Source organism: Cyprinus carpio, chromosome A12, assembly GCF_018340385.1.
Source record: "Cyprinus carpio isolate SPL01 chromosome A12, ASM1834038v1, whole genome shotgun sequence".
Classification (NCBI taxonomy): Eukaryota; Metazoa; Chordata; class Actinopteri; order Cypriniformes; family Cyprinidae; genus Cyprinus; species Cyprinus carpio.
Genome location: NC_056583.1, coordinates 12157220 through 12176095, shown reverse-complemented (window position 1 = coordinate 12176095; position 18876 = coordinate 12157220). Strand labels below are relative to the sequence as shown.

General features: G+C 38.1%; 2 protein-coding genes across 3 annotated transcripts in view; one reads left to right on the top strand and one right to left on the bottom strand.

The window, feature by feature from the left end:
• The window catches only part of LOC122147000 (vesicle-fusing ATPase-like), a 24762-nt gene extending 10483 nt beyond the window's left edge, over positions 1-14279 (top strand). Inside the window, exons 10-22 of one of the 2 annotated variants that reach the window (XM_042767568.1) lie at positions 504-669; positions 775-849; positions 937-1124; positions 1610-1705; positions 2014-2170; positions 3590-3723; positions 3860-3926; positions 4145-4224; positions 5719-5853; positions 8186-8299; positions 10630-10682; positions 10767-10839; positions 13227-14279. In XM_042767568.1, coding sequence (XP_042623502.1) covers positions 504-669; positions 775-849; positions 937-1124; positions 1610-1705; positions 2014-2170; positions 3590-3723; positions 3860-3926; positions 4145-4224; positions 5719-5853; positions 8186-8299; positions 10630-10682; positions 10767-10797 — 1296 coding nt within the window. In that variant the 3' untranslated portion in view covers positions 10798-10839; positions 13227-14279. The remainder of the gene's footprint in view (positions 1-503; positions 670-774; positions 850-936; positions 1125-1609; positions 1706-2013; positions 2171-3589; positions 3724-3859; positions 3927-4144; positions 4225-5718; positions 5854-8185; positions 8300-10629; positions 10683-10766; positions 10840-13226) is intronic. The other variant, XM_042767569.1, reaches the window with a different exon arrangement.
• wnt3 (wingless-type MMTV integration site family, member 3) overlaps positions 13983-18876 on the bottom strand; it is a 22887-nt gene continuing 17993 nt past the window's right edge. The window contains exon 4 of the mRNA XM_019113280.2: positions 13983-17458. Within this exon, the coding sequence (XP_018968825.1) occupies positions 16979-17458 (480 nt within the window). The 3' untranslated portion in view covers positions 13983-16978. The remainder of the gene's footprint in view (positions 17459-18876) is intronic.

The following is an 18876-nucleotide window of genomic DNA, read 5'->3' as shown; positions in this document are numbered from 1 at the left end:
AGTCTGGTACTAAAAGGCCTATTATTATATTATATTATATTATATTATATTATATTATATTATATTATATTATATTATATTATATTATATTATATTATATTATATTATATTATATATTATATTATATTATATTATATATTATATTATATTATATTTATACTATTACATGCTATTCTGTGGTTTTACCGTTAACTAAAACAAACTAAAAATATGAAATATTGTTTTCATTAATTTAAATAAAGCTGAAATTAAATAAAATATTTGATGAAAAACTTAACAGTTAAATGAAAATAAAATGTACAAAAGTTCACAAGGTCTTGGCAACTAACTAAAACAATTAAAATTGTAAAGTATTGACTACTTGTCTTTTAATTTGCCATTTTTAAGTCACAGAAACCTTAAATAATATTATATATTAATATTACAAGAGAACCTTTATATGACAGTTTTGAAATTACGGCTACCCTGCTATAATTATTTTTCTCTTTTTTTGGATTTTGAAGTTGGGGGCCAACAGTGGACTGCACATCATCATATTTGATGAAATTGATGCCATCTGTAAACAACGTGGCAGCATGGCGGGCAGCACTGGGGTCCATGACACTGTAGTCAACCAGCTACTGTCAAAGATCGATGGTGTAGACCAGCTCAACAACATCCTGGTCATAGGTGAGAACTTCCTGCTAGACCAGCCAGCCTAAAGAATCATGACCATGCTTCATCTTTTGTTCATTAATTTGGCTTTGTTTTCATTATTAAATCATACTTTATTAGGAATGACCAACAGGCCTGACTTGATCGATGACGCCCTCTTGAGGCCGGGTAGACTGGAGGTCAAAATGGAGATTGGTGAGAGCTACACTAGCCATCATGGCCCTTTTCAATAGGTCGCATATTCTAAGTAGCCTAAACAGCTTTTTAATCATCCTTCTCCAGGCTTGCCTGACGAGACGGGCCGTGTTCAGATCCTGAATATCCACACGGCAAAAATGAAGCAGTCAAAAATGCTGGCCAAAGATGTTGACATAAAGGAGCTGGCTGCTGAGACCAAGAACTACAGTGGAGCAGAGCTGGAAGGGCTTGTCCGGGCTGCCCAGTCGACTGCCATGAACCGTCACATCAAGGTCTGATCTAACACCACAATCATAACTAATTATGGTTAATTTAAACAAAATCAGTTCTGAACTCTGGTTGGAACTTATCTCAAGTTACAAAATTGGTTTATTATACAAATAAAATGCCTTTTACCTCAGATTATAGCAATGTTGTGTTACACATTTGAATACCATCTAAATGCTGTGGTTTTTATGTAAATACAAGAAAAGATCGTTTCAATGCTTGAGGTAGTGAATTGTTAACAAATTAAATCTTGCTTTATTTGAAAAGAAGTTTTTAGAAGCCTGTGGATATCTGTGTATAGCTAGACAAAATGTGTGTGTGTGTGTTAGTGGCTCACACATGCCCATATTTGATGGTGTTGACACATAATGCTCCCACATTTGATGGAGCTTACACTGGTGTAATAGGTCTCTCTTTCTCTTGCTACTAGACCTATTTTGATTAAGTGGATGAGTTTGAGGATCAATCTGTATTTTTTTTGCTCCTGTAGGCCAGTACTAAGGTGGAGGTGGACACAGTGGAAGCTCAGATGCTAGAAGTCAGCAGGAGTGATTTCTTGGCGTCTCTGAATAATGACATCAAGCCTGTAAGTCCACTCTTCATTATTGTTCACTATCAACATTAAGTCTGGCCCACATTGCAGTTCATTTTGGCAAAGAACCGCCCACTCAGACTTGAGGTTATTATTTTCATCCAACATGTAAAGTAATGTTCGGTGAATTATTTTGTGCATTCTACACTGTGTGATTGGGCTTCCTAAGCTTGAATTTACCAAAAAAAAAAAAAAAAAAGTCAAATTAATTATGCAGTATCAAAATTGATCATTTTAGCAGTGAATAAAGTAACGTATTGCTTTAATATTTAATGCAATTCTCTCTGTTTTTTTCTGTAAAGGCTTTTGGCACTAATCAGGAGGATTACTGTAGTTACATCATGAATGGTATTGTGAAATGGAGCAATGCTGTGTCTGACATACTGGAAGATGGAGAACTTTTGGTGCAACAGACCAAGAACAGTGAACGCACTCCGCTAGTAACTGTGCTTTTAGAGGGCAAGTCTTACAAACTTTACGGACATTTGCATAGACGTAGACTGATACAGTGTTATGGGCAATTAGTATTACTACTGCAATATAACAAGCATTGCTATTGTAATAACACTATTTCACTGTGAAATAAAAATTTAATATTTAAAGGGATAGTTCACCCAAAATTACACCATGATTTACTCACCCTCAAGCAGTCCTAGGTGTATATGATTTTCTTATTTCGGACAAATGCAATCGGAGTTATATTAAAAATGTCCTGGCTCTTCCAAGCTTTATAATGGCAGTGAATGGGGGTCGAGATTTTGAAGCAAAATAAAGTGCATCCATCCATTATAAAAAGTGCTCCACAAGGCACCGGGGGCTTAATAAAGTTAAATAAAGAATTTAAAGGGGCTTAATAAAGAATCGATGCGTTTCTGTAAGAAAAAATATCCATATTTAAACCGTAATCTCTAGCTTCCGCTAACTGTCATATGGTTGTTCACAAGAGAGTGGTGTTCCGGCGGATGACGTAGGTGTAGCATAAGCTCCGGTATGACAGTTAGCGTAAGCTAGAGATTAAAGTTTTAAATATGGATATGTTTCTTACATAAACACATCAATTCACTTCAGCCTCAGGCCTTTATTAACCCCCTGAAGCCATATGTAGTACTTTTTATGATGGATGGATGCACTTTATTTTGCTGCAAAATCTTGACCCCCATTCACTGCCATTATAAAGCTGGACATAAGAGTCAGGACATTTTTTAATATAACTCTGACTGTATTCGTCTGAAAGAAGAAAGTCATGTACACCTAAGATGGCTAGAGGGTGAGTAAATCATGGGGTAATTTTAATTTTTGGGTGAATTATTGATTCAAGAAAAAAAATAATAATTTTATTTTAGAGTAACTGTAAAATTACAATTAGAATATCCTTAATAGCCTATTTTGTTCCTAAATGCACATTTTAAAAGACCCTAACTCAGAATAGATGCAATATTTACTATGAACCAAGCCGCTCTGAGACACTGAAAACAATGGATCATGAGCTTCTAACATGTTAATGAACACAGTGCCACACTTCACTCTGAAATAAACTGCACAGGTTTATTAAATTATATAACAGCATTTGAGATTTGATGGTTCCAGAAATACATATTGTGATTTAATTTATAGTGAATTATTTAGCCGTAAGGGAGGGTGTGTTGATAAAGATGGCAGAATTGAAACCATAATAATGTCAATGTCATCTAAGAGCTAATAGCTAACTGTTCAACAGGGTAGCTGACTGTAAATTTATGAGTAACTTATAGCTTGACAAGTTACAGTTGCACACATGTACACACAAACGCTGAGAGAATAGCATTTCTCCCTTGCTCTTGTTCTCTGGTTCACACAATCTGATATGACTGAGAGTGTGAATGCTCTCTGCTCCCTCAGGGCCTGCTCACAGTGGTAAGACGGCACTGGCAGCCAAGATCGCAGAGGACTCCCAGTTCCCCTTCATCAAGATCTGTTCTCCAGACAAAATGATTGGCTATACAGAGACCGCCAAATGTCAGGCCATCAAAAAGGTAGCAACCTCGTCACTGTAGGTTAAGACAATAAGAGATCTGTGCGTTCTGAAAGCAGTTGTCACGGGGAATGTTATGGATGTGATATTTCCGCTGCTGGCCTTTAATAGTGGGTTTATGGTTTTCATCTCTCTAGATCTTTGAGGATGCCTACAAGTCCCAACTGAGCTGTGTGGTGGTGGACGATATAGAAAGACTTCTGGGTGAGTCCGTCACAATGAGGATGATGCACTTCCTGTCAAACCTGATAATTTGTTCAAAAGATTCACTGTGCTCATTGTGTGTACCTATTTATTTAGTATTTATAGGGATTCGGAGGGGACTTACAGTATGTCCTCTCTCTGTACAATGTAATGGATTGTCTACATACCAAACTTACCCAGTACTGTCAATTCATCTCTGATGTTTCTCCACTCCACAGATTTTGTTCCCATTGGGCCACGGTTCTCTAACCTGGTGCTGCAGGCTCTGCTGGTATTATTGAAGAAACCTCCTCCTCGGGTGAGAAAGTTGCACATTCACACCGGCCTGTAATACTGCCATCCACAGACAGGGGGCAGCACCTCCTTTTCACCAGTAGACAGCATCAAAAGAGAGACACTCTTAACTGCAAATGAGTAACTCACTACATATGTTCTTTGTTCATAGACATATCAGTTCTTTTAGTCTGCTATGATTATTTTGAATTTTTTTTAGAATTTATTATTTTACCCTTAATGTAAGGGTTTTTTAAAACCTCGAACCCCAAGTATAATCCTAAACCAGTGATTCTCAGACTGTGGTCCGTGAGGGATTCCTAGTGGTCCTAAATAAATACAATTATTGACAAAAGTTCGAATTAGTTTTAACAATGAACTCATAGCAATGAATTAACTCGTTGAGCTAAAGTTAATATGTGATAAAATGTTTCTGTCGTCTAATTTTGCATATTATATGACAGTTACGTGCTTGACTCAGCATTTTAGCTAGTGAGCAGTAAACTATTTTAAACTTATTGGCTAAAAACAGCAGGCTAGTTCATTTTTATATATGTAATAAATACATATTAAAAAGCAAAACAGCAGTCAAAAATCATAGTGTTTATTAAATAGTCCAGTTTTATGTAACTACTGTTCAAACATTTGGGGTTAGTAAGATTGTTTTAATTTTTTTTTTTTTGAAAAATTAAAAAATCTATATCAAATTAGACCTTTTCATCAAAGAAAAAAAATAATGGTTTCAACAAAATACGAAGCATCACAACATTTTTTAACTGTGATAATAATAAGAAATGATCCACTGAACACCAAATCAGCATATTAAAATGATTTCTGAAGGATCATGTGAGACTGAAGACTGGAGTTATGATGCTGAAAATTCAGCTTTGACATCACAGGAATAAATTAAATTTTAAAATATATTCAAATAGAAAACAGGTGTGATAATATTTCACAGCGTTACTGTTTTTACTGTGTTTTTGATTAAATAAATGCAGCCTTGGTGAGCATGTTTCCTTCAAGTTTTGAGTCCATTTTTTTCATAGTGTACAGGTCCCCCAAAAAGCTACTGTTGTGTCAGCCTGCCTGGTGGCTGTGAGTGTGTTTGTCGGGCAGGAATCGGTGTTGTGCTGTGTGTGTAAGGTGTTTTGAATAGCTGAGGGTCTGTTCCTCCAGATCAGGACTGTATAGAGCAGCACTCAGCGGGGAGCCGGGTCTTGGGTGAGTTGATAGAAAGAGTTTGTGAGAGAGCCGGGACCTGGCAGGCCCGCTGCCTGTGTGGCTCCTCATCTGCATGCACTAGCATATACTGGGCACCACAGGGGGGCGACCCATAATCCCCTCTGCTCGCTGGGGCCTCTGGGAATGGCCCACCTCTTTACTTCACGTAGATAGTCACCATAGCACAGCTGTAGTAGCACATCTCGAAAGTTCTCCAATGAGAAATTTTGACCTTTAGGGTTTTAAAAAGTATTACCATAAATCACTTGACACACGTTTGCTTGTATTTATACCGCAGGGTCGTAAGTTGCTGATTCTTGGCACAACTAGCAGGAAGGATGTTCTGCAGGAGATGGGCATGTTGGACTCTTTCAGCACTACTATCCACATCCCTAACATCTCTAGAGGAGAACATCTCATGGAGGCCCTGGAGGTGAGGCTCTCAGAAACACAAAGAGTTTAAGAGATAAAAGAGATGTACAGTGGCCCCAAAAGGATATAAAGCCTAGTGTACTATATTTGATACATAAATTTTTAAAGCCTCTACATTATATCAACATAATCAAATCTTTCTGAAAAAGCTGTTGTACATAATCTACTACATGACTTCTGTCATCTGAGTGATAGTTAGTACTGTTTTAGCAAGTAAAAGGCCTTGTAGTATAATTGTAAAAATGTCTTTTGCTGTGAAATCTTGACAGATTTTTATAAAGTAAATATAAGAATAACTTTTAGATTGCAATATTCCGTTTCAACTCAACCAAAGGTCCCTGGTTCAAATTTTTGATTTGTTTATATTTTTTTCTGAAGAAAGTGAAACATTTAAAATAAAAATATATAGAGTAATTCACTATTTTGTAGAGGGGGGTCAAAATGATAATTTTCAACTCATAATGACAATTAACGGGGGTAAAAATGGAAAAATTATTATTAGTAGTAGTAGAAGTAGCATTTTTGTTACATTGAGTCTTAAGACTGCTAAATAGTAATATATTTTTGACAGTAAACTAAACTTAAACTAAAACTTTATTCCCACACGTTACCCGTGAGGGACTTGTAGCTGCTGTGTTTATGATATGACGGTAGTTTTGTCAAATTAAATGGTAAAATGCTAATGAAGTGACTCTCAGAGCAGCTGGGGATGAAATTCGTGTATTCATATCATAGTGAGACGACGCCTTTACGCACCTTTAGGCGCCTTTATGCGTGATGTCAAATGCTTCCGCAGATTTTTAGTATTACTATAGAATTTTACCTGAGCATTGCAAATTGCCCATATTGCTTTGTTCTTGGTTCTTGTCAATAGTATCTCCGCCATGATAAGCACTGAATGAGTGACAGGCTTTCTGTTGTAACATTGTGCAAGGTAAATAAGAGGGTGACATCTAAAAGACTAATGAAAAGATTCAAATTAATCAGATCTTCTTTTAACTGTTTACTGAAATAAATACCAGAAAAGATCGATTCACATCTTTTAAGAATCAATATCGAATCGACGTCATTTAAAAAAACGATTAATCGAAAAATAATTTTTTTTGCACAGCGCTAATTCAGCTGATACTTTTTTCTTTTAAATATAAATGTCTGAATAACAAATAATATTGAAACTAGAAATGTATCTTGTTTCCCTCTTTTTTAAAAAAAAAAACAATTGGATAGAACAGACCTGTCTGTGTGCCATAAATATTCTTTTTTAAATGTTTGCGTGCTGTGCAACTCAATAAATATTAAAGATATATCAATATCATTTTAAATTCTGGCTCTTAATACACTTTTCTTTTGAAATCTTCATTTTTAAGGTCCTAGATGGTTCAATCCCAGAGATATGGGGAGTCCAATGCTACTCAATGTCTGATTTGTTGAATTTTACCCATTTTCAGTGGATGAAAACCAAGTTACCCTCATTTAGTTTTTGACCACTGAAGATGGGTAATTTTCAGCAATTTGGACATCAAGCCGCATTGAGATCCCCATATCTCTGGAATTGAACCATATACTCACTATATCAATATATGGGCCTTAAAAGCCCATATATATTATATCAAATATGATGCAAAATATAAAACATTTCTAGGTTATATTTCATATAAAGGTTCAATATTCTTTTCCATTTAAAAATAGATTTTTCTGACTGTTATTTCAGGCTGTTGTCATCGCTTTCATGAAAAAATAATTTCATTGCATTGCAGATAACGAATGGTAAATCTACAGTTTTATCATTTGAAACCAAGGAACTAGGTGTCCACATATGTTTTGGAGCCACTATAATAGGTTTGAGGGGCAGAAAAACAAGGTTCTTGAAGAAAGAATGGAGCAATCTACTTTGTAGAAGATGTTTCTGGGGACTCATTAACATTAAGCAAATAATCTTAAAGGGATAGTTCACCCAAAAATGTCAGTTCTGTCATCCTATACTCCCCCGTGTTGTTCAAAACCACTATGACTTTGTTTCTTCTGTGGAAAACAAGACATTTTGAAAAAATGTGGCACTTTCCATAAAGTGAAAGTCAGTGGGAGATCAATGTTGTTTTGGACCCCATTGGCATTTATTGTATGGGTAAAAATATTTGAAACATTTCTCAAGAATCTTTTAGAAGAAAGTATGTCTTATGGGTTTGGAACGACATGAAGGTGAGTAAATGATTATAGAAGTTTCATTTTTGGGTGAACTATCCCATTAAATCTTAGAAGTACATTTCATAATTTCCATAGTTTTTGATTGTTAGGCCTCAACTGACTTTTTTGTTTTCTTCTGTGTGGTTCAGCTTCTCGGGGGCTTCCAGGAAGAAGAGCGAGCAGTTATTGCAAAAAAGGTGAAAGGACAAGCCGTGTGGCTCGGCATTAAGAAGCTGCAGATGCTCATTGAGATGTCACTGCAGGTGAGACGCAGAAAGACCTTTTCACCCTGAGGGCTGTCTAGACGACTCCCTGAGTCACAGCTTTTCCTGTGAAATCGTTTGCGGTTTGAGTCAATGTCAAATTTAATTACTTTATGGCATTAGAATGAAAACAAGCCCCTCCAGATGCACCTTCTCTCTTGACACACAGACACACACACACAAGTAAACAGAACTCCATATTCCTCATCTGCATGTAATTTGGTGTATATGGACTGCTTCTGGAGTTGATTGAAGCCTTTCACTTTCCTGCCAAAACAGACTGTGTTCAAAAAATCCTGCAATAATGTTAGCTGCATAATACCTTAGTGTGTATATATATATATATATATATATATATATATATATATATATATATATATATATATATATATATATATATGTATGTATATATATGTATGTGTGTGTATGTACTGTATGTATGTATGTGTGTATATATGTGTATATATATGTATATATATATGTATATATGTGTATATGTGTGTGTATATATATATATATATATATATATACACGCACACACACACACAAACATATATTATATATTATAAAATATTAAAATTATAAAAAATTTTTTTACAAAATATATTATATGATAAAATATTGCTTTTTATTCAAAAAGCAAAATCAAAAAATTATATTTCAAGTAAATACTGTTCTTTTGAACTTTCTATTCATCAAAAAAAATCCCAGTTGTCTTAATGTAACAGAATAATTTATTGTGAAATAATAAGAAATCTTTCTTGAGCTCCAAATTATATATAAATGATTTCTAAAGGATCATGTGACACTGAAGACTGGAGTAATAACTGCTGAAAATTCAGCTTTACCATTACAGGAATAAATTACATTTTAAAATAAATTAAAATACAAAAGAGCTTTACAATTTTAATATATACATAAACCGTTTTTTACTTTGATGTTTTTGATGATGTGATTCATCTCAGGCAAGGCTGGTTAGAATTCATTATTGAAGACATTTTTGAAATCCATTTTGAAAACCAAAGCCACTGAAAAAGATGCCAGTCACTGTTTTGCTTTATTATGCCATTGTTGGGTCTTTTGAAAACCTGTATTTTAGAAAATATTCTGGGTTCTTTTTTTGGGAACATTTTAAGCCATTAGTTCTAGTTTATTGCTAGTCTTGTTTAATGAGAATTATAGTCGTGTTTGTTAGTGTTGTCTTGTTTTTGTGGTGGCATAATTGGAGTTGCAGTGGTGTTTGTGCTGGATGCTGTGTAATTGAAGTGGTATGCAGTAATGTGGCAGCGCTGAGAGAGGAATGAGACCGAGTCTGCCGGGACATGCTGCACACAGCCACACTGCGTTTTCCTCCCATTCCCTCTATTCTTTCAGTAATTTCCACTTCTCCAACAGCCCCAGGCAACTGAAAAGTTATTGCATACACCTTCATTAATTTTTCTCCTTGGTGCCATCTCCCTCCTCAGAGCTCTCCTCTGTCCTTAAATCACATTCTAGTCTATAAAGGAAAGTTTAACAGCAGAATTGAGTTCATCACTAAGATTAAACCTGTGCAGCTTCTTAATTAATCTTTCCATAGACATTTCATCAAATCATAAGGCAATTAACGGTACAGTAAAATTAATCTGGGTTGTATTGTTTTTTATTTTCCATTATGGAAATTTCACTTAAAACATCACCAAACAAAATTAGTATGCAAGGAGATCAGGATTTGGCTTGTCTATCACAATTGAAGTGACGTGACATACAGCCAAGTATGGTGACCCATACTCAGAATATGTGCTCTGCATTTAACCCATCCAAAGTGCACACACACAGCAGTGAACACACACACACCGTGAACACACACCCGTAGCAGTGGGCAGCCATTTATGCAGTTGAGCAGTTGGGGGTTCGGTGCCTTGCTCAAGGGCACCTCAGTTGTGGTATTGCAGGCCCGAGATTCGAACCCACAACCCTAGGGTTAGGAGTCAAACTCTCTATCCACTAGGCCACGACTTCCCCTAAGGCTAATTGCTGTCTTGGGTGAAACAGGTATGCCAGCATGCTGGATTTATCACTAGTCTTGTCACTTCCCCTTCCCGACAGCCATTTACTGCCGCCCCTTCACAACTCCTCACAGACAAACTCAGGGCCCCTCCGAACCCTCCAGGCTTTACATAGCTGACAAGGTTTTTGTCTTTTCAACATCTCAGAACTTTCCAGAAAAGGGGGCTTGCAAGGAATTTACAGCAGCGTAGCCAAAACAAACCCCAGTTTTTTCATTTCTGATTTCATTTGTTCTCCATTTTTCACCTCTCATGTGGGTATTTTACTGTTTTATTTTTCAGATGCCTACGGAATACAGAGTTAACAAGTTCTTGGCACTACTGAAAGAAGGAGCGTAAGTCCATCTTTTGGTTGGCTTCAAATGGATTTTTTCTTTATCATTGATTGTTGTCAATAACATGTTGTTCATGTTCTCCAGGTTGGGCTCTGATAAACATGTGGCCATGTAGTCTCGGGATCAGGGGAGTAACATGACAAACAAGGCTAATTTGGTAGGACTGACATGTAGTTACCAAGCCTCACTTTTTACATTTGACTGTCAGTATTTCAATATTCTCATTCATCCTCTGTGCACAGTTTAGAGGTTATCAGATACTGAAAAACTTAGACAACATCACAAATAGCAATCGTAATGCATTTAACTTATGTAATATTACAACAGAATATTCAGCATTCAGCTGAAATTTATTTTTTTCCTTTGGGATTTGAATGGTTTGTAAAAAAAAAAAAAAAAAAAATGTATAATGACATTAAAAAAAATTATTGTTGAAATTACATTTTCCTTGTTTGCACAATATTTCAGAAGTGGAGGGCATATACCTTTTTTTTTTATACCTTTATTCAGCAAGGATGCATTAGATTGATCAAAAGTGACAGTAAAATTTATAAAAAATATTAATTTTCACCCCCCCCCCACCAAAAAAAAAAAAAAAACACGTAAGCAATTGTTTTCAACATTGCAAAACCTACATATTAAAATGATTTCTGTAGCACCATATGACACTGAAGACTGCAGTAATGGCTTCTGAAAATTCAGCTTTGCCATCACAGGGATAAATGACATTGAGCAATTTAGGTCCATCGCGCTGCTCAGTTCTGAGGGCAAAACCTTCTTCAGAGTTCTGTCCAAGCAGATGACCGTCTTTCTGCGTTACATTGATACATTAGTGCAGAAAGTAGGGATCCTGGGACGCCTGGCTGTCTTGAGCACACTGGAGTAATCACCCAGTTGACTTGACTTGGGCACTGCATATGGTTCCATACCACAAAAGTTAGTAGAGACTGCAGTGAACAGGCACCATGTCCCCAGTAAGATCATGGACCTCATCCTGGACTACTGTAACAACTTCAGGTTGAGAGTCATGTCTGGGTCTGTAACATCAAGTTGGCATTGTCTGGAGAAGGGTATTATTACTGGATGCACAAATTCAGTAATCCTTTTTGCATTTGCCATGAACATGGTTGCCAAATTGTATAATGATTTAACACAGATTCTATGGCCTCTGCTGGAATATGACGTAGTGATTGCATCAGTCGAGCTAATGGAGAGGAAAGTTAGCAGCTATCTCCACAGATGGCTCGGTCTTCCACGCAGCTTGAGTACAACAGCTCTGTATGGGACGAACAACACCCTGCAACTCCCTTTTAGCAGCATCACAGAGGAGTTCATGGTCTCCCGCGTCAGTGACAAATGAGACTCCAGCGATCTCAGCAGCTGGCATTGATTGAGGTCCATACTGGCAGAAAGTGGAGAGCCTCAAGGGAGCTGGATGTAGCAGAGTCCAGACTAAGGCACAAGGGTATGGTGGGGGCAGTAGCTTGTGGAAGAGCAGGGCTTAGTACTTTCCCCAATGCCAAACTACAGCCAAACACCACGCAAGGGAAGGCGATACCTCATGCAGGTGAAGGTGATTGCGACAGTGGAGGAAATTCACATAAGCAGGGTGACCGTTATGAGGCACAGAGGGGCATGGATGAGATGGGAAGGTGTAATGGAACGGAGGCTCACATGGTCTGACATCTGGCAAGCAGAGCTGCAGTGCATGAAATTCTTAATCCAAGCTGTCTGTGATGCCTTACCAATCCCAGCGAACCTCTCTATCAACCAAGGCTGATACTCCTTCCTGCTCCCTCTCTAATGTCACTAGAACACATCCTGAGCTACAGCCCAAAGGCCCTTGACCAGGTTCTAAAGGCAGTAGTGGAGAGTTTCACCTTGGCCATAAGTACCATCAATAAGCTAGAAAGGAAATACAGATTGTGAAAGAAGGAGAGCAGCCAACACTGCAGCACAAAGCTCCAGCAGGCCTTCTTCATACATCACGAGACTGTCAGCTTTTGGTTGATCTGGAGAAGCAGCTGAAATTACCAGCACACATCACAGAAATATCTTTGCAACCATGATATCATCATTCTATTTGAGGTCTCGCAAAAGCTGTGGATAAAAAGGGATGATCTGTGGCCATGCGCTGCTGGGACGGGCTTGATCGGGGCTTGATCACCCCCGACTGGGTCACCTGGGTGAAGGTGTTTGTATGATGTTGAAAGACCTGAAACACTGGATGAACCATGGAAACATCACTGATGATTCGACACTGATTTCACCACATTTGAAAATATTTTACTGTATTTATGGTCAACAAAAATGCAACCTTGATGAACATAAGAGACATATTTTAAATACTTTTTTGTTGTTGTTGCTGCTTTAAATAATATACATTGTTAAATCTTCCAAAATGACACCAGGGATATTTATTAAGAAAATAAGATTTTTTGATTTCATTTTTGTTCTTTTTTTTTTTTTAGCTTTCATCCATTTGTATTACTTGTGCACTGTTTTATAAGGATTCCTGTTTGTGTTTTCTACCATATCTTTCAGAAGCAGTTAAAGGAGTCAGGAGAACCCTGGGTGCACTTGAGAGACTGAGAGAGAGCAGACGTACCTACAGAATATGTCTCTGTCCCTCACTTTCCTTAAGTATAGTGTACTGTATGTTTCTAAGGCAACTACAGACTTCCCGCTGTTCAACACTAGCTCCTTGAAGTGCACAGGGTCTCATATTTGTACAGTGCCTCAGATGTCTTATGACATCAGGAATTTTGAAATAGTACATGCATGTATATGAAGACCTAAAAGGTGTTTATATATATAAAATGTATCATATGTATATGTATTTACTGGCATGAACCATTCCTGTCAACGATGCCTTACTCCTAAAATTGACCATACTGGGCCAAATCCTCTGCTCGCTTTTCTCTGTCATGGATGTACTTAACAAATTAATTAACAAATGAAATTATCTTAACATTTTAGTCCCTGCCAATAACTGATATTGAACTGACAACAATATTGAAATGCTCACTCCAGTGCCTTTGCATGACAGTATATTGTTGCAGTTTGTTCATTGCTTTTATTGATTTCTGACCAAAAAAAAAGGGTACTTTTAAAGGGAACTATCCGTCCTTCTTATGTGGCTCTGGACATTTCATGTCAGGAATATATCAAAGCTCTTAGTCTCAGTAATGGGTAACTTAATAGTGGCCTTAATCATTGTGAACTACCTCCCCTCTGCCAACAGTGCCAAGATAGTTCACATTGGCCTTGAATTCTCCTCTTCTTTATCTTTGTTATATCTTTCATACGCATGCTTTCTCTCTCAGAACATTTAAGAAGAACATTATGACCCCATTATAACTTACTGTTGAACTGTGAAAGTCATTTTTTCAAGTCACAAGAATTTGTGTTTTGTGTACATTTTGGATCTTGGACTGCATGTCACACACTAGTACTTGTAGTGCTTATCATGGCATGACCCTTAAAAGAATTAATAAATGCAATCATTTTTCCTGTTAAATAGAATTATGAAATATTGTCTTCAATGATTCCGTAGTTAAAATGCCGTGTTAGGATTGCAATAAATGACTGCCATTATTGTTGATTGGTTCATTTGAATAAGTGTGAAGGTTGCCATCTGAATCTTGGTGTGCACACAAAAGTGGCTCGAGAACCCATGAAAAGTGGGTCTTGGTCCGATATATGAACCCAATAAGGACCAAGGACATCTAAATGAAACAAAAACAGGACATGATGTCACAAGGTACTCCCCTAAAAAGACAGAATGCTTAAGCTCTCTTACTGGTTTTTCTCTCCAACGAGCTATGATGCTCATTAACACAACTTAAATGAATGCATGGTTGCAAGTTTAAACTCTGGTTTTGTGGATAAAAGGGGTCATTATTATATTATAAATAAGGGAGTGCTCTTTGCGTGCTTTCTTGGCTAGCAGAATATAAGCCATTCAGAGAATTGGAATAAAATTTTGCTTTTCGTGCTGCTAACAGGACCAACAGCCATGTATAGGCCACAAAGTTTCAGAGAATTGCAATGACTGACACATGGCCATAACAATGCACAGGACAAAAATATCTAGTCAGAATAGATGTGCATTAAGGGTAGAGCACCCTCTCTAATTTTAGAAGTATCCAGTGATTTGATTGTGTAATCAGGTCTTGTCACATTGGCTGCCTTCACATTGTTAGTGTTTTTTATATTAGGTGTAACTCTCAAATTGACCTGTGCATACAGCAAGGAACCGACTGAGTAATATCTGCATGAACAGGTAAAAGAAGTCAGCTTTATTCAGTCATTATTTGTAATGTGCATTGTGTCATGGTTTACTCTGTCATTAAGTGGAGCTAACGTTACTGTAGTGGAGACAACATCATCATCAAACCTGCAGGATGATGTCAGCGCTGGAATGACAGAGTAGATGCAGACAAGAGGATCAAATGATTGTGATCAGGTAGATTGAACCCTTTATTTAGCTGCGTGCCAATGTCACACAGTATTTTTATTTTTATGCTATGCTTTATTTTAAATATCTTTTTTTTTAAAAAGTGTTGTTATCCATATTATATATTAATATAAATGAGGCTACACACAGCATAATACATCAGCAAAGCAAGAGTCAGTCTTATATTAAAAAGCAAAATCATGAGACTGTTTTGTTCTTCAAATATATAATCTTAGTTCAGTCATACAGATATATACATTGTGTAATAAATAATATTTATAAAAACATAACATTTTCAGATTATAAAATAAAAAGGGAATTATGAACTTTTAAAGGCTTTGTACAAAACTTTGGATATAGCGGAAGGAGAAATGGAAAAGGGAGTGTAGATGTGACTGGTGAGAGGGCTCCTTAGGGATCGTGTGAATGTGAAACTAGCATTGCGTAGTTAAACTTAATTAATGGGAAGCGTATGGGACTGTCAGAACATGTCCTATGGAAACCTCTGCTAGTCTGCTGCAGCTTTGTGAAGCTGGTCTTTCTTTCACACACTCGAACCCACAGCAGTCCTCCACTTGCAACACACTCTCATGATAAATTGCAAATTGGTGGCTACTTCGTATAAATGTGTACGATTTTCGTACGTTTTCATATGATCTGCTTATGCCCAACTGATGATTAGGTTTAGGGATGGACCCTCAATTCTTTCTTTTTTCCAAAAAATCGAAAATTTTCCTACGTATCAAATCGTACGAATTAATACAAAATCACCACCTTGCAAAATTGTTGCGTTTTTATTTCATGAAATTGGGTTGCCACTTCCCTCCTTTATTTACCCTCCTATTTCTTTCCTTAACTATCCTGCTCCTGCTCACTTGTTCTCCTTCCTCTACGCAAACTTCTCATCAAGGAAGTGTTGAAACGGAGCCTTCACAGTCATATACGAGGAGCTTTATCAAAAAGAATATGTTAAAAAATAATCATCGTAATCTCTAGAATTAGTATATTCATTAGTAGTTTTGTAAGTGCAAATTTTACTGGTCGGGTGCACATGAGCCCAGTGTGTCGTCGCATTCTGCTGTCATGCATTTCACCAGCTGTCCTGCACTCATCCAGAAGAGTTACCGATGGCTTTGCATGAACATGTTCTGCAAAACAATTCGGAAGGTATACATGATTCCTTTTCCTGTTTGTACCCAAAGCATTCTATGCTAATATATCAATTGCATCACTCAAAACTGCTGTAAAGCAAATTACCAGAGTTTTTACGTAGCAAACAGCAATATGTTCCATGATCTGAACATATATGATTATAGGGAATATGGTAGGAGTGTACAATATGTCCTTGAATTGGGAAACCTCGGGAGATCATGAGGGAAAACATGGGCATTGCATTGGATTCAGTAGTATAGCAGGGCATATTTCAAGACCCAGCGTTCAGTAGTTAACCGAGAGATTCTCGTCATCCTCTCCCCCCTTCTCTTGTTCTTTAATGTGTGCCTAGTGTCACTGGTTGTATTTGAACATATCGTGTTTTGGCCCCTGGGCAGTAGGGTGAGATGATCAGAGAGATGGTGTTACAGGAGACTGAATGATAACAAGGATTTTTTTTCTTTTGCAGAAATAATGCGTGCCACAAAAAAAGAATGAGAGGAATGGCAGTAGTAACTATGCTGCTCACGATGGGCATCTTTTGGGGCATGTAGATCAAAAAGGGCACATTAGTAAAGGGTTCTACCACAGAAGTGCCACTATCTTGTGTGTGTTCTCAGTCTCTCCTTCTCTCTTTCTCTCTCTTTCCATCCTTTAATGTCCACCGATCGTTTTCTTCCCGCACTTATTTACATGTGTGCATGTCGTAGACCCTCACACACTCCTGGCAGCTGACGTAGCAACACCAGTGGAAGATGCAGTGGCATTTCTCCTTGCGCTTTTCTGTCCGTGTGTTATGGCCACGGCCACAGCATAACAAGTCGCAGCCCTCGATGCCGTGTGACGACACGTTGCAGACGCGGTCGCGGGTGCCAAATGATCCCGTCTCTGGGTTCGGCTCACAGAAGTTGGGCGATCCCTCGTAGTATACCAGGTCTCGTTCTGTGGGGTGCTTGAAGAAGGCGTATTTGGCCCGTAGTGTTTCCACCCAGCCTCTGGATTCCCGGTGTTTCTCCACCGCCATCTCAGAAGCACTGTCGTACTTGTCTTTCAGGTAGTCCCCCAACAGCCTGAAGTCAGGCTGAGCCCACCAACAGGTCTTGACTTCGCAGCTGCCTGACAGTCCATGGCACTTACAGCGCAGGTGCATGTTTTCCAGGATGGTCTGAAAAAGAGAAAACATTGGAAATTGGTATTAGTTTGCTGTTATCTAACAAAACCTTTTTAAATTATTGTGATTTTAGCCACTTAAAATGCCAGTTGCATTTCTTCCTTTTTTCTCTGCCAGATGCTTTTCTTTTATCCATTTACCAACAGCCATAAGTGAGCAAATTTAGTGTGAAATGTTGCTTGCTTCCTGTTTGAAGAACTATAGCACAAAACCAGTATCCCAATTGCAGTCATGCTGCATATCATCAGTGGGGCATCGCTAAATATTGCCTGTGTTGTCAACCTGTCCTTTCTAAAGCAGATTTTTAAAGCAGGATCTACATCAAGACTCCAACAACCTGGACTGCAACTTCTTCTGCATGCTCTCAGGCTCAGGCCACAGGTGTTTTTCAGGTGCTGAGCATGCAGACAGGCCCTTGCATTTCTTGGCTAATTCTCTACTGAAGTCCCGCTTAATGGAGTTCGCCACAGGCACTATATGTCTTTGTTTTGGTTTGTTTACCTTAATTCACTTTCTATATTTAGCTTCAGAATTCCCCTGCTGCGATGGAAGGCAGGTGTTTGCAGGTCCCTTAGGGTCTAGTTGGGGCCGCTGACATCATGTCCCGAACTCTTTGGTCCCTGAGCAGGTCCCTCAGGCTGTGTCGAAACAATGGAGTATGCGAGGGTCCTGCCAGGGCCGACTGTCTCAGTGCCTGCTCCTGTGGTCCCTCGCTGATCAAAGCGGCATTCTGTTTCAGTGTGGTCTTGCCTTTTGCCCCTTAAGCACCTTTAGCGCAAAGACTCCAATTCTGAGTCATGACAGCAGCAGTGACGGGCTAAACCCTGAACCCCAGTGTTATTCTGCACTCCCTGCCTTCTCCAAACCACCAACTGAGTGTCACGAATTCAGTACAGATGCAACTTATGAGAGGCATGAAAGGATAAGAGAGGTAATTACCCGGTAATTTCTCATGAAAACACCAGTTTTAAAGTTGAAAGTCTCTCGGAAAAGGGATCAGGAGATATTTGACAGATGTGCGGTGCATTAACACCTTTGTGAACTGTAGGGCAGGACCCACCCAGGAGCGGCACAAGTACAGCTTTGTTCTTTGTTTGGTTATCATGAACCTGCTGGCTTAAAGGTGAAGTGTGTAATTTCTGTGGTACTACTGGAATCACAATCTGTTTCAATGGCCCGGCTGGGACAAAAACAACATTTTGCTCAGCCAGTCGTGTGAATTTGGGACGGAACTAACTGTTTGTCCCAGCAATGACAAATGGAGTATTTGAAAGCAGCAATTATTTTGTGTGATTTCACAGATATGGTGTGTTTTCTCAGCCTTTCTCTTTTCACGTTATATATGTCTCCCTTCGGCATGTAAAGAGAGGACACAGTATTAAGTTGCAAAACTGTGGCGATCATATCCATTG